Source organism: Schistocerca gregaria, chromosome X, assembly GCF_023897955.1.
Source record: "Schistocerca gregaria isolate iqSchGreg1 chromosome X, iqSchGreg1.2, whole genome shotgun sequence".
Lineage (NCBI taxonomy): Eukaryota > Metazoa > Arthropoda > Insecta > Orthoptera > Acrididae > Schistocerca > Schistocerca gregaria.
In genome coordinates, this window is record NC_064931.1 from 613,459,780 (window position 1) to 613,476,007 (window position 16,228).

The 16,228-nt window shown below is 37.4% G+C and overlaps 1 protein-coding gene across 50 annotated transcripts in view; it reads right to left on the reverse strand.

Annotated features, from left to right (window-relative positions):
- LOC126299121 (twitchin) overlaps positions 1 to 16,228 on the reverse strand; it is a 484,418-nt gene that overhangs the window by 49,602 nt on the left and 418,588 nt on the right. For all 50 annotated transcript variants that reach the window (XM_049990829.1, XM_049990822.1, XM_049990871.1 and 47 more), the window contains 9 exons: positions 9,441 to 9,725; positions 8,486 to 8,628; positions 6,721 to 7,004; positions 5,806 to 6,575; positions 2,022 to 2,300; positions 1,555 to 1,857; positions 1,051 to 1,353; positions 856 to 967; positions 562 to 734 (listed from right to left, as the gene is read on the reverse strand). In XM_049990829.1, the coding sequence (XP_049846786.1) occupies positions 562 to 734; positions 856 to 967; positions 1,051 to 1,353; positions 1,555 to 1,857; positions 2,022 to 2,300; positions 5,806 to 6,575; positions 6,721 to 7,004; positions 8,486 to 8,628; positions 9,441 to 9,725 (2,652 nt within the window). The remainder of the gene's footprint in view (positions 1 to 561; positions 735 to 855; positions 968 to 1,050; positions 1,354 to 1,554; positions 1,858 to 2,021; positions 2,301 to 5,805; positions 6,576 to 6,720; positions 7,005 to 8,485; positions 8,629 to 9,440; positions 9,726 to 16,228) is intronic.

A 16,228-nucleotide genomic window follows, 5' to 3' on the forward strand; every position in this document is an offset into this window, starting at 1 on the left:
TTAAATTCTTGAGCTCCAGCTGGATACCAAACTGTAATGTATGTGACAAGTTAAAACTCATAAGTCACGAAATTGAAAATCCTAACAATTCACAGTAAATGCAAAACAATTTTTAGTAGCCACTGCTTCCACAGGTAACATTATGATAAGTGACTTGGTCGTGTAAATATGAAACAAGCAGTACAAGAAGACAAAGAGCAGGTGTTAATTGCAACTGCAGTTAGAGTTTATTGCTAATATAAGGTAGATATTTTGTTTTTAATACTGCTTCTCTTTCTTTACTGTATACCCCTGAAGATTCTCCTTCATAATGGGATTTACAGTACACAATGAATGAATTAACACATCAGCAAAATGTATGAGATGCCACCTATCAACATCATGAAACTAAAGAAATAATACATACATTCCTATGAAAATTACTGGAGAATTAGAGTGACATATCATGCACTTGATGTAGTATCTACAAACACAAAGGGAGAGAAAGATTTTGTTGATGAAAAGAAAAACAGTTAATTCTTCATGCTGATAGGTTAGTAATACTTCAGATTGTTGTCTTACTCATAATGAAGAGTTCTGCACGGGTAGACTTCACTCCTCCTTTGTTCACAGCTCTACATACATATTCATCAGCATCCTCCCCAAAAATGTCATTAATTATCAGTGAATAGCTGTCACCTTCAGTTAGCATATGATATTTCATACTTTGTGAAAGCTCTCTTGCACCCTTATACCTAAATGACAAATATTTTTTTCATCTCATTTAGTATCAGGTACAGATAATTTATCTATGTGGCACTATTAATTCTACGTCAAAGACATTTCGTTTCAGATAATGAATAATATGGTACAAACCATGTAATAACTGGTCTTGGTGACCCAGTGATGGTGCATTTGAATTCTGCATTTCGATTCTGTACTGCACTCACATTCCTCAACGGCTTCACAATTTCTGGTGGTTGAGCAGCTATAACAAATTCAATTCATATAACTGCACTGTACATGATGCAAGTACCAATCCTAGTGAATGAAAACTATGCAATGTCTTACCATGTGGATCTTTTATTTTCACAGATGTAGATGCTGTAGAGGGTGGACTTATGCCCGCAACATTTTGTGCAAATACTCTGAACTCATACTGACGGCCTTCAATAAGATTGGAAATGTTAATTGTGGTTGCCACACAAAGAGTAGCACTTACTCTTTGCCATGCTTCACTGCCAACCTCACGTTTATCTATCCAGTAACCCTGGATTCGAGAACCACCATCTGATTCTGGTTTCTCCCATGACAAATTGACAAAGTCTCCACCAACCTCCTTTACAACTGGTACGCCAGGTGCAGAAGGTGGATCTTTATGTCAGAACAGAGACAGATAATAAGCAAATGAAATTCATAATCATATATTTATATACAACCAGTGCATTTTAACAACAGAAATAGCTACCCATTACAGGAAATAGTAACAAAGTACACAGAGCTATGAAAAAATTATTCCTTGTACCTACAGCACATAAAATGCAAAGTTGATGTGAAGTAATTTGTGGTACTCACCAAATGGAGCCTTTGCTTTGACTGGATTAGTGCCTTCAAGAGGTGGGCCCATGCCGTTATCATTGGCTGCCATAACTCTAAACAGATACTCCTGACCTTCAGTAAGTCCTTGGACAGTGAAAACTGTATCTTTGCAGAAGCTAGATACAATGATCCAGTGGGACAATGATATGTCTCGCCTCTCCACCACATAGTGGGTGATGCGAAGACCACCATCATATGTTGGAGGCTTCCAACTGAGTGTGCAAGTATGCTTAGTTATATCAGACACATCCAGAGGACCAATTGGTGGACCTGGCAACCCTATAAGGTTAAAAAAATTATTAGTTAAAAACTGTAAATGAAATCTTAGTGTGCTTGCTTAAAAACACTGTAGATTGTGCAAATGCAGGTTAAATATACTACCTGAAATGCTACTACAAAGTTTTCAACAAATATATTAAAATTACATCAGAACGTTACTTTACCTGTTATATAAACAGTAAATGAAGCAGACACACTTCCACTATCATTTTTCACATTTAGTGTGTAAGTTCCAGCATCTGACTTCACTATTTCTTTGATAAATATTATGAGGTATTCATCGAATACAGTGTACTTTATGTGAGTTGTTTCATCAATCTTTCTGCCATCTTTGGTCAGAGTTACTTCCATAGGCTGATCACCAGAGTAATAGATTTTGATCTTTGTATTATCACCCTCTGGCAGATACAAGTCACCTGGCATCCTATCAATTCTTGGTGGTGCTGAAAGATAATGGAATTATGAGTTTTATTCCTCAACTATTAGCTGATCAGTAAATCAAATATGTAAAACAAATCCACTTAAGACAATCAGCCATTGGAAGAGAATAATATTTCACAAAATATTTCTGACAACAATCATAAATAGAACATTTTTCCTGACAAAAAAAAACTAAAAATTGAGATAAAAATATATTTAAATTATACTTTCAGAGACAATGCCAAAAATATAATACAATAAATATAAGTTATTGGGTGTAATTTTTGAAGCTTCTAGCCTTGGAAGTTAGTAATATTTCCCAGAACCTTTTCATTAGCATAAAAAACTTTTCATAAACATAAACTGACAGCTAGAATATATTTTCTGGTTTATAAATTTTAAAGGCATTTCTTTCCTTCAACAAGATGAATTACTGAAGCAGTGAAGTTGGAACTTGTATAAGGCAATTATCCTGGAAATATCACTTCAGGGCATAGTGTGACTATTAACTTAATTAAATAGGAGATATTATGTTGACAGAAGGGAAAGTACAGCAAGAGTTTCTTGTGGGTGAACATTAAAGCTGGATGAAAAGCTTAATTCCCCAATATAAATGTTGGTGTTGTTCAAAATGCTCTTATGGTCTTGTGATTCCATAATTAATAAATTAATTTTCTAAATTTCAATTAATAAAGTTGTTTGACACTTGTACAGTGGCATTTTGCACTGAATGTCCCAATTATTAATTTGAAAAATCAATGGTACATGGTAAACTGTGATTAAATATTTTTATTCTTGTTTGATATAATTACAAAAATGTTGTTAGTTTCAGTGATGATTCTTTTAACTACATTAAGCACAACTCTTAAGTACTATGTTGCTGAATGTTAAATAGATATATATGTAGTGCCTGTTTTTTCGGACACCAATTTGATCCTGCAGCCACTATGAATCAAAACACAAAGGAATTATGTGCCAGTGGCCACCAATTTATATCGATGGGGCAAGTTGAAAATTTGTGTCGGACTGGGATTCAAACCCCGGTCTCCTGATTACTAGGTATATGTACTGACCATGATGCCATCTGGACAGTGGTCACTATAACTGCATGGGTCTGATGAGAGGCAGGATAGGGTAGTCTGTGCAGATGTGGTAAGCACTGTGTACAGATAGTGTAGTGGTCAGCACATCTGTCTAGTATGAAGGAGATCAAGGTTCGAATCCCAGTCCAACACAAATTTTCAACTTGCACCGTTGCTATAAACCAATGTCCACTGGCAGTTAATATCTTTAATTCCTTTGTGTCTTACAGCTAACTGACTTCAAGTGATAAACCTCAACTATCTATTGGACTGCTCCCTTTGACATAATGTTGTGCATTACAGTATAGCAACTTGATAAGAAATTACACATAAGTTTTTTACTAAGGTGTGTGTGTGTGTGTGTGTGTGTGTGTGTGTGTGTGTGTGAGAGAGAGAGAGAGAGAGAGAGAGAGAGAGAGAGAGAGAGAGAGAGAGAGAGAGAGAGACTGCTCCATTTGGTGCTACACATTACAGCAAGGTAAGCAACAGTGGTCTCATAGTCTAGCTTTCTCTCTTTTATGCTTATTTGACGTATTACCAACGAAACTGTACCACATAACTGATACTTGGATGATTTGCTGTGTAAATGCAAAATTGCACACAACAAATGCAAATTGTTACTGCTTGTTATGTATTTCCCTGTGTTGGAAAGCAATTTTGAGACAAGATTTCAGTTAATGAAAATAATCAGTGTTTCAGAAGACAATCTCTACACTAAGAAAGAATTAGTAATAGAAGGTGTGTTATCAAATATACCAATTGATCAAAATCTCAAAAATTGGAAATATCTGTTATTTAGTTTTGTTAATTCGGTCATGATATAGCCTTTTCACACTTTATGAAGATGCAAACGACTCTGACAGTTATTTTGTATAGCCCACATACATATGTAAAAAAGTCTGCACTTGTTAAGCAGTACGCCTACGTACATCTATTTTTGCTGGTGTAAGTAGGCTTACTATATTACTATGATAGGTAACAATGCACTGCACTGTACTCAGTACTTTTGTTCTTGTATTTAAGTGTTTGAAAATAACAGTTTGAATGCTCATGGCAAAAATACTCAAAGAAAAGGCCACAAGAAATACTTTGGCAAAATAATGAAATAAGAAAAATGATGGCTTTATTTGCTAAAAGGAAGATGTTCAATTATCATTTTGCATCAGCCTACATATAAATATTATCAATAAGTAAGCAGCAAGTGAGCAACTATATTGAAATTCATGACAAATTATGCGTTTAACCTAACATAAGTGCTTGAGATCTCCCATTACAAGAACAAAATCAAACTAAATATGTATCATGCCAGAAAAATATCAAGTAAAATGCAAGTGGTGCTGTCCACATTTATGAAAAGCATGAAGCAATTGCATAATTTTAACAGACAATATTAAATATTTGTATATGATATGATAAAAATCTACATTTTAACCATGTATGTGATATATACTATATTGAGACCAGCTGTAATTAACAAAAGAGCCTGATTATCACACAGTTACAGGTGCTGCTTGTCTACATTACACACTAACAACTAGATAAATCTATGCCACATGGTTCTGTGGAAACAGGAAAAACCTTCTCTCTTTTCTTGTTCATTACATATGGTACCAGCTCGCAGACCTGTAATGGTAATGACTGTGAGGAAATCCATATGCATTGATACAAAAGACAACATTTGGTTGACCTGCATTAATGGACAGCCCCTTCCAAATGTGACAATAAGACTGAAAACTGTTTCTAGATGTCCCCAAAAGGATTACTATAATCATAGCTACATGAGGTCACAATTAATCAATGTGCTGTACAGAATGTTATTCCACAGTGTTTGATTTTACTGTTGACTCAGATGGTTTGTGTCAAGCTAACAATGCAAAATTTAAGCATACATCCTACCTGAAAGAAAACGCTTGTGGTTTCCTTCCTGTAGTTTTTTTAACAAGCAGATTTTTGTGTATTTGTAAAAAGCCCAGAGGCACTATGGCCTGTTTTACACTTTAAATTGCATATTCTCTTATAACTGATAAGATGAGCTTATGCACAGTCCAGAGGGAGGAAAACACATGACTTCATTGGAACTATGTCTAGAAGTGTACAATACTGTTCAAATGAATGTTAGTATTGGTCACTACAGCCACTCCCTATCCCCACCCCACCAGCTTTTAATACATTAATTTAGGAATAATGACTAATTTAGAAGCGACATGGACATGAATTGTTAGTGTACTATCAAATGAGTGCCTGTACATTGAGGCATGTATATTAGCACTACAGTAAAAAGATGTGATGTGAAGCTTATTTCTTAATAATTGTTCAACAAATGTATTCTGTCCATAAAGATTACTTCATCATTAAGATTTGTTTTTAAGTTATTGAATTACTAAACAGAGAGTTTCATTAAGGGATTCAATGAATTGAACTACATATACTTGCAAGTAGTGCTTACCTCCAATCTTTAATCTGGCAGTTGTTGTAACGAAGCCAATAGTATTATTTGCTTCACAGGTGTAGTCACCATCATCAACTTCCCAAACTTCTGAGATAATGAGTCTGAACACACCACCTTTGGACTCCATTCGAAATCTTCCACCAGGCATAATCTCTCGCCCATTACGAAGCCACCTTGCAGATGGAGGTGGCTTGCCAGTTGCTTCACATTCAAGTACAACAGAACTATTAAGTGGTACAGTAGTTGGAAGTAAATGTCGTACAAACTCCGGTTTTTCCCCTCCCTCAACTTCACATATTTTGACTGGTGTTGTACAGGAACTAGGTTCGCTGCGACCTGCAGCATTCACTGCAAATATTCTAAACTCATAGTCTGCCCGTTCTACTAAGTTTAGAACAGTGTAACTACAGTCTGTAACATTGTATTCATTGCAGCGAGCCCATGGAGGTCCACCAACTTCACGGCGCTCAATAATGTAGCCTGTTATTCTGCTACCACCATCAGATATGGGTGGTTCCCAGGTCAGATCGACATAGCTCTTTCCTACTTTCACTACTTTTGGTGTTCCTGGTGGAGAAGGAACATTGAATTTGCCCTTCAATTGGAAGCGTGATGATGGTGGTGAAGGTTTGCTAAATCCTGCAGCATTCTTTGCCCTGACTCGGAATTCATACTCTCTGCCTTGCAGCAAACTATGGACAGTGTATGTTGTGTCTTTGACTAGATAGTCATTGGCAACTCGCCACTGAGGATCTTCAGCCACATCTCTGTACAAAAAGAACACAGTAAGTATTACAATTTGTAAATAATTTTCAAAGTAAGAGATGTTAGTTACTACAACATATTTAAAATAAATTGTTAATATTACAAAACATACAGAAAAAAGTTTCTCACATGAAACATTATAATTACCTGTACTCAACTTTGTAGCCTTGAATTCTGGAACCTCCATCACTTAATGGCCTGTCCCAGATCAGAGTTATATTTCCACTCTCCCAGTCAGTTACACGTGGCTGTCCTGGTGGGTCTGGTACCGTAAATGCAAACTTTGCTGTGATTGGCTGATCTGTTTCCAGTGGCTCACTGACACCATATTGGTTCTCTGCATGAACTCTGAAGCTGTATTTTCTGTTTGGTTCCAACCCAATGACATCATAGTGACAGCTTCTAACAAAACTGCTTACTTTGGTCCACAACTAAAAAGAAAATAAATTATACTTTTTTTTTTAAATGATATTCCTTACACCTTCTCATTACCAATAATACAAGACACTTCAGTATGAAATATAATCAAATGCTCAATATTTTCCCAAATAAAAAACTTAAGACAAAACACCCACCCATCAAACCTGATGTGAGTATAATCAAAGCTCCTCACAATTATATAACTCAAAATCTAAGGAATGTCCCAGAACAGAAAGTACAATTCAAGTCATGGCATAAGAAAGGAAGCAATGGTTGATAGTCTCTCAGAAACACATATCATGTCATTTTTTTTAACCTCTTAGTCATTATTAATGCTTCTGAGGAGAACATAAAAATGCTACATATCTCAAACATAAATTATAGTATGTCCATAACAACAAATATATAGTAGTATTACAAGGTGTCACAGAATCTCTCCTCTGGACTTTCAAACAAAACTCAGGTGGAGTAGTATCAGAAGTACATCAACCACTGCATAAAACAACAACATTGCTACCAATTGTAAAAGATTTATCTTCATTCTTTTCATGCTACGCCAAGATCATCCAATGATGATGCCACCCTGCTTCTGACAGTTAGCAAATAGTAAGTATATTTTACTCTTTCATTTTATATGATTAGTTATTCATGTTGTCATTATATTAATTGTTTGCTACTTCTGCTAAGAGAGAAATTAGTTGTTAGCACTGTCTGGCAGAACTTTCTGTAAGTCTTGACCCGTAGCATCAGTTAGTCTTCTACCTGCTATAGTATGAGCACTTCCTTGTATACTGAGACTCGTGTAATGAGTGAGACATGATGTTCATGTTCACATATGGATGTTACATAGTATCAGTTTCTAGTGTGGAACAGACATCTCATTCTACAGAGTGCATAACAGTCACTGCTTCTGATGTTACTTTAGAATATTGTAATTAGGTAAATATGGTCATTGTGCCCACAAATGTAAAATGTCAGGTTCTGTCAGTAAGCATTACATGTGATAATAGAGTTTTTGTCTCAACTTATATTTCCTTGTTATGTATTCTTGCATAACAGTATTTTGAATGACTGAGATATGTTTCTGGGATAATTTACATCATTCCTACATTGGAATGTCTAACAAACGATCCTGCTCACACAAATTATGATGATGGGTCCAACCTTATGGCAGTTGTATGCTAATCAATTTATTTTGTTATAGTATGTATCATGCTATTGAACTTTTATATTAACAATTTAAGCTTCTGTACTTCTTTGATGCAATTTTCTACACTTCAAATCTTAAGGTGACTTGCAGATATGCCAAAATTAGTAAACAAATAAAATTACATTTTAAATGTTGGATATTATGAGTTGTTCTGAATCTGCTGGTGTAAAATTTCTACAGCCTATGCTTTATTGAGTTTTGGCTCATAGAGAGTGTAACAGTCCACTGACATAAAGATCATCAGTGTGAAAATTCACCATTTAAGTTATGAACATTACTTACTCCAGAAGTAGGGTCAAGTTTCTCCACTACATAGTTTGTGATAGGAGAGCCACCATCATCTAATGGGGGCTTCCAGCTCAAGGAACAAGTCTCAGGAGTGATGTCAGACACATCTAGTGGTCCCTGAGGTGGCAGTGGTTTATCTGGAAACAGAAATTTATTTTTAATTTGAGTGATTCAGCCGCAATATTGTGATATAGCAAAAAAAATTGAAAACAATGAATAATTCCAATAAAGATAACTGAGTCATAGTTGAACAATGGAAATTGCAGGCTGGAATGTCAATAGCATTACAGAAATGATAGATCACTACTCACCATAAAGATGACTCATTGAGTTCCAGACAGGCACGATGAAAAGAATGTTATGTATTATACCTTTTGGCCAAAGCCTTCTTCAGCAGAGAACACACACACATTCACAAAAACAAGCACACCTCATGCACACATGACCGCTACCACTGACAGCTCCAAGCCAAACTCTAGTCAGAGTTGCCAATGGTAGTGGCCATGTGTGCATGAGGTGTGCTTGCTTGTGTGAATGTGTGTGTGCATTTTCTTAGCTGAAGAAGGCTTCAGCCAAAACTTATAATGTGTAACAGTCTTTTTGTAGTGCCAGTCTGCAACTCAAAAGGTCTCCTTTACAATGAGTAGAAACCTATCCTTTTCCTCATATTGTTGAGTCATAGTTGACTGTGATATTAACAATACATATTTTGTAAACTGTGTCAGTACTGTAACCCTACTCAGTCATTGTATCATAGATGCAGAAACCTTGCTTTTTCAATTAGTACAGAAAAGAGGACTGAAATTTTATTTACTACTAATCATTTTAAATGGTACTTAGTGTTGTTTTTATTTCATGCTTTCTGAATATCATGGTTTTTAGGTGTGAAGAGACATAAGTTTCAAAATGTTGCTCAGAAATGAAGAAAGCATATGTCAGTTGTACTCACCTACAACCAAAACCTTGCAAGAAGCAGTATCTGAGCCTTCAATATTCACTAACTGTATAGTGTAATTGCCCATATCACTCCTTCTTGCACATCTATTGTGGAATACTGTCTGGTTGGAGGTAGTTTCAAATTTGATTCTATCTCCTGGAATGACTTCTTCTCCATTAATGGTCCATGTGGGTTTTGGCACCGGATTACCCGTGAAAGGAACTGTTATAGTGAACTCTTCTCCTGCAATGACTGTCATGTCTCTGATGCTAAGATCGCTTGTGATCTTAGGTGAGCCTGTGAATAAGGAAAGAAGTCACACTTAATACAATTCATAACTTACTAAAATATAAGCTGCTAGAGTTACATTTAGAATACAGATGTATAAAACTATATTTTCATCCATTAGAAATTGTTGACTACTCCATTAATCATTTAAAATAAATGATTTCTGGTTACACTGAGATCAGTTTATATGAGGGTCTGTGATAGTAAAATTGTAACATGCCGAAGGGAGAACATCCGTCATTCATTTGTGAGTGTGAAATGATTTTTCTGTTCTTTTGATTCTGTCTCTCATTTGAAAACTAACTAAATGTACTTCAAAGTTCAAGTGTTCCTTAATTTATTATAGAAATTGCGAGGTAAATATGATGCCGATTGATCAGTTGTAAAAAGTTAAAGCTGACTGCCCCTTTGTGCACTGCTCTTACAATTGAGGTATCTAAGCATAAGATACTAATCAACTCAAAACCTCAACTTGTGATTGGCTGCTCACCACTTCATCCCTGTCCCAACTTGTGAGCTTGTGTTGCAGTCAAATTCTCCATTGTACCCATTCTGCTGGGTTTACAAATCACATTGCATTGTGCAAAAGCTTTTGTGGTGTTTGGAAGGAACAGAAAGGAACCAGTGGCTTGTTCTATATATGTGGGTTGGCTCACTGAGCCATGATCATGTAGCTCAATTCAAACAACAATGGCTCAATTGAAACAACAATATCCTTAAAAAGTTGAACCTCAGCAATAAATAAGTGTTACCAACTCCTTTAAGTCCAACTTTCCAGTCTTATTTTAATGATGTGTTGAGACTACTGATCATTTTCTGCATTTACAAAGTGGATTTCTACAGACTCAAACATCCCTTCTGAGTACCATTTCCATAGTTCATTATAAACAACAACATGTTCATTTCAAGTGTTGTTGCTCTCTCAGTAATGCCATTAAGCTTTTAAGAACAGTAACTATTAGGATTAAGGTTGGGTACCTTTCAATCCTCATTGATGCTTTTAATTGCTTCGCAGAAACTGTCTTAAGATACAAGAATAGTTGCAGTCCAAAGGGGCAATGAAATTATTTCAAACTACCTGAAAGATTAAAACTGTGTGCCACACCGGGACTTGACCACAAGACCTTAGCCTTTCGCAGGCATGTGCTCTACTAACTGAGCTACCTGAGCATGGCTTACAATCCATCCTCACTGCTTTACTTCTGCCAGTACCTTGTCTCCTTCCTTCCAAAGCTGTGAGGATGGGTCGTGAGTCATACTCAGGTAGTTCAAGTGCTAGAGCTCTTGCCTGGGGAAGGTTAAGGTCCTCAATTTGAGTCACAGTCCAGCAGACAGTCTTAATCTGTCAGGAAGTTTCATATCAGCACACACTCTGCTGTATAATGAAAATTTCATTCTGGAAATTATTTCAATGTTGGTATGTAGGTGCAACTTTAGAAGACATTCTACCAATTTAGTTATCCTGCCTGAGGACACATTGTATTCATGTAGCACTGCATCATCAGCTTCAGAGGTAGAGCAGGTTTCAGTGAAGTTTGCACACAAAATATATGGGGCTAATATTGAAAAGAGAGAGAGAGACAGAGAGAGAGAGAGAGAGAGAGAGAGAGAGAGAGAGAGAGAGAGAGAGAGAGTTTTCTACATCAGTTAACTCTGAAGAAGAATGTCATCTGAAAGCTTAGCAACATTTTTCAGTCTTGTTTATGTGCCTGCTGACTGGTCAATGCTACAACTGTATGATGAGATGTTACCTTTAGTCATTTCAGTACTTTAGTTCTACCCAGAACTTTCCATTATCATATTTATAAAATGCTTTATAATGAGATTACCTGAATCCGATTATTTTGAAGCATTACACAATATGAGTGCCATGCAGACGTGGTCACTGTGTAAAACTGGAAGCAGATTATCAAATTATGTATGCACCATTGATAAAGACCACCTCTGTAGACAAATACTTAGAATAGATGCCCTTAGAATGAAATAGCCTATGTTTGATCTCCCATGTCACCTCAGATTTTTCTGAGGTAGGAAAATTTGGAATGGGGTCAGTTCAGCTTCATAAGGTCAAATGAAGAACTGCTTCAATAAAGAAGCAACATCATTATCAGGATTCGTCTACTATCAACAATGGCTGGAGGCATTAGTGACATGCTGATCACACGTTTCATGATCATAGACGACTCCTCATATTGCCTTGTGTGAAGCAGTTGGCCACTTGGAACAGTTTTTGAGTGTGTTTATGTTTACGTTTTTTCCATTGACAATAATGAGGTCCAGAAAGACCATAGACAAAAAGGATTGGAGTAATGTCATATTGACTTTAAGTAGGTAAGATGGCAGCTTGCATAGACAAATGTGTTCAGGTGGGGGAAAAAAACCTGCTAAAAAGCACTGTCTGCATTAACTGTAGTGTTCAAATTACAAAGTTAAATGATTGTATAAGTAGTCCTCAATTAACATTCTAATGAAAGATATGAAGAAACTTATATCTGAAAAGTGGAAGCCATCACAAAAATCACATATACTTTTCCATTTGGAAAATGTAGAATAGTGGATATAGGTAAAATGAAAAAATGCCTACATACCAGACATGGGATGCATCTCTGTTTCAAAGGGAAGAAACTTTTATGTGCAAAAATAAGCAAAATTATCAAACACAAAGGTGATAGGTATGCTTTTTTAGAGTAAAATGTAAAAATTTAATCCTTACAAACCAGAATGTTAAGTATATAACGAATAAAACAGAGCACTTGGACATGTACCTAAATGAATCAAAACCACATTTTTTCATAGAGAGAGAATTAGGTTGCAAGGAAGAGGAAGCATATGGATACAGGCTAAGAAATTTCGAACTTATAAACTTGTATTGTAGAAGGACACATAAAAATGGAGGGGTTGGCATTTATAGCAGAAATGATATAGCATGTGAAAAAATCAAATGGATTGATGATATGAGTAAAGAAATTATACTTGAGGTTGCAGCAATAAATTTAAAACTAGGGAAAAACAGTATGATTGTAGCAGCTCTGTATAGGTCACTTGGAAGCAGTATTGAAGAATTTTTAAACTGTCTCAAGGACCCGCTGAAGAAGCCATCAGCATATGAAAAACATGTGCTGTTTATTGGAGACATCAACATAGACTCTTTAAATAATAGCAATTATTATTTACATTATGTTGACTTACTTCAGTGCTATAACTATAATATAACCTCAGAACCTACAAGAATTACTGTAGAAACACAAACATGCATTGACCACATTCTCACAAATATAACAAAGGAGAACATCAACATAACCACCATAGAAAATGACTTATCTGACTAAAGAGATGATGTAGGGAGTGATATAAAAGAAAATTTAATTTGACACCGGTGTGTCAGACCCACCATACTTGCTCCGGACACTGTGAGAGGGCTGTACAAGCAATGATCACACGCACGGCACAGCGGACACACCAGGAACCGCGGTGTTGGCCGTCGAATGGCGCTAGCTGCGCAGCATTTGTGCACTGCCGCCGTCAGTGTCAGCCAGTTTGCCATGGCATTCGGAGCTCCATCGCAGTCTTTAACACTGGTAGCATGCCGCGACAGTGTGGACGTGAACCGTATGTGCAGTTGACGGACTTTGAGCGAGGGCGTATAGTGGGCATGGAGGAGGCTGGGTGGACGTACCGCCGAATTGCTCAACACGTGGGGCGTGAGGTCTCCACAGTACATTGATGTTGTCGCCAGTGGTCGGCGGTAGGTGCACGTGCCCATCGACCTGGGACCGGACCGCAGCGACGCACGGATGCACGCCAAGACCGTAGGATCATACGCAGTGCCGTAGGGGACCGCACCGCCACTTCCCAGCAAATTAGGGACACTGTTGCTCCTGGGGTATCGGCAAGGACCATTCGCAACCGTCTCCATGAAGCTGGGCTATGGTCCCGCACACCGTTAGGCCATCTTCCGCTCACGCCCCAACATCGTGCAGCCCGCCTCCAGTGGTGTCACGACAGGCATGAATGGAGGGACGAATGGAGACGTGTCGTCTTCAGCGATGAGAGTCGCTCCTGCCTTGGTGCCAATGATGGTCGTATGCGTGTTTGGCGCTGTGCAGGTGAGCGCCACAATCAGGACTGCATACGACCGAGGCACACAGGGCCAACACCCGGCATCGTGGTGTGGGGAGCGATCTCCTACACTGGCCGTACACCTCTGGTGATCATCGAGGGGACACTGAATAGTGCACGGTACATCCAAACCGTCATCAAACCCATCGTTCTACCATTCCTAGACCGGCAAGGGAACTTGCTGTTCCAACAGGACAATACACGTCCGCATGTATCCCGTGCCACCCAACGTGCTCTAGAAGGTGTAAGTCAACAACCCTGGCCAGCAAGATCTCCGGATCTGTCCCCCATTGAGCATGTTTGGGACTGGATGAAGCGTCGTCTCACGCGGTCTGCACGTCCAGCACGAACGCTGGTCCAACTGAGGCGCCAGGTGGAAATGGCATGGCAAGCCGTTCCACAGGACTACATCCAGCATCTCTACGGTCGTCTCCATGGGAGAATAGCAGCCTGCATTGCTGCGAAAGGTGGATATACACTGTACTAGTGCCGACATTGTGCATGCTCTGTTGCCTGTGTCTATGTGCCTGTGGTTCTGTCAGTGTGATCATGTGATGTATCTGACCCCAGGAATGTGTCAATAAAGTTTCCCCTTCCTGGGACAATGAATTCACGGTGTTCTTATTTCAATTTCCAGGAGTGTAATAAACTTAAGAGGGCATTGGGCAATGAAATATGGGAACCAGTTTACAATGCAACAAATGTGAATGATAAATGGGAAAATTTCAATAAACTATTCAATAAAACTTTAAATGAAATATGTCCTTTAGCAAACAAGGCTATTAATAAGAAAGCTGAGAATTTCCCTCAATAAATCATTGAACTGAGGGAGAACATGAAAGACTGTTACATACTCTTAGAGATACTAAATTACACTACTATTTAATAAAATAGAAAATGCTCAGAAAAAATACAGAGATTCTTTGACCTACCTTAAAACTCAGGAATAGGTCTATCAAATAAGCAACTCAACCTGTGTTAGTAAAATAGCCTGGAAAATAATGTATACAGAAGAAGAAGAAGAAGAAGAAGAAGAAGAAGAAGAATGTATAAAGAAGAAGAAGAAGCTCATGAACACACCAGCATAACATTAAAATGACAACATAACAGATTACCCAAAATAAGTGTGTGAGAAATTCATACATATGTTTAATACAATTGGCACAAATGAAACATGACAGGTCCCTCAATTTAAATGCTACAACACCTAGCCAATATTTTTTCATCCATGGCATTACTGAGAGGGACCACCTAGCAATCATTTCAAAACTCCTAGCTAAAATGTCTTGTGGCTGGGATACCATTTCACCTAAACTGCTAAAGGAATGCAGGCAAGTGAAGCCTGTGACATATCTAATAAATATCTCCCTCTGCCATGGAGAATTCCCTGCTTTTTTTCCTTAAAAAAATCACTGAAATCTTACTGGTGTATATGAAAGGGATAAAACCTGATGTAAGAAACTGTAGGCCAATATCATTAACTTCAGAGTTTGGGACATCATTAGTGAAAGTAACATTACATCAATTTGAGTCTCCCGGTTCTGATTCCGTATAGACTGGAGAAGGAGATCCATGCACTATATTGGAATCCGGGCATTTTATTCTATGTCATGCTGCCTTTTAGTGGTGTTTTGTTCTGATGGACAATAAACATTGGATAAAAAGGTTCCAAGCTTTTTTGCTTTAATGTTTTAGTTGTATGCTCACCTGAAGATATGGTTTTTAGTGCTACGAAACCAGTAGTGATCCAATAATAAAGGAATAAATACAGTTGAATTGGTTATTAGTACCTAAGATGACTACTCATAGCTGTGGTTGCTCTACCTACAAGGTTGTCTGCAGTAATTTATAAAAGGAATGAACAGATAGTAACAATCAAATCAACCCACAAGGTACTTTAATGTGGTGTGCTCCAAGGAAGTATATTGGGGCCTTTTCTGTTTCTTGTGTATGTTAATGATTTAATTGAATCCCAAAACTGCAAGGTTGTAAGCTATGCTAACAACACACCTTTTGTTAGCTTGGGCCATGATATGCAAACTACTACAAACATTGGTGAAATCAATTATAATTTTCTGTCAAGTTATCTTACTGAAAATAAGCTACTCGTAAATAAATAGAAGGCAATGACAATGCAATTTATGCTTATCTACAGTCAGAACATAAACAGAACTCTATCTACACCTCCATTGGCTCTTAGCTACAAAAACAAACATAATGTTTTTTGCATAATTGTTGATGGAACACCTGTCATGGAAAAAACATGTAGACCAGAAATCTTCAGAAAATATAAAATATTAACCATCTACTCTATGTACATCCCGCAAGCAATAATGTTAGTGAAACGAGATCCAAAGTATAATGTAACACAGAGTAGTGTAAAAAGGTGCAAT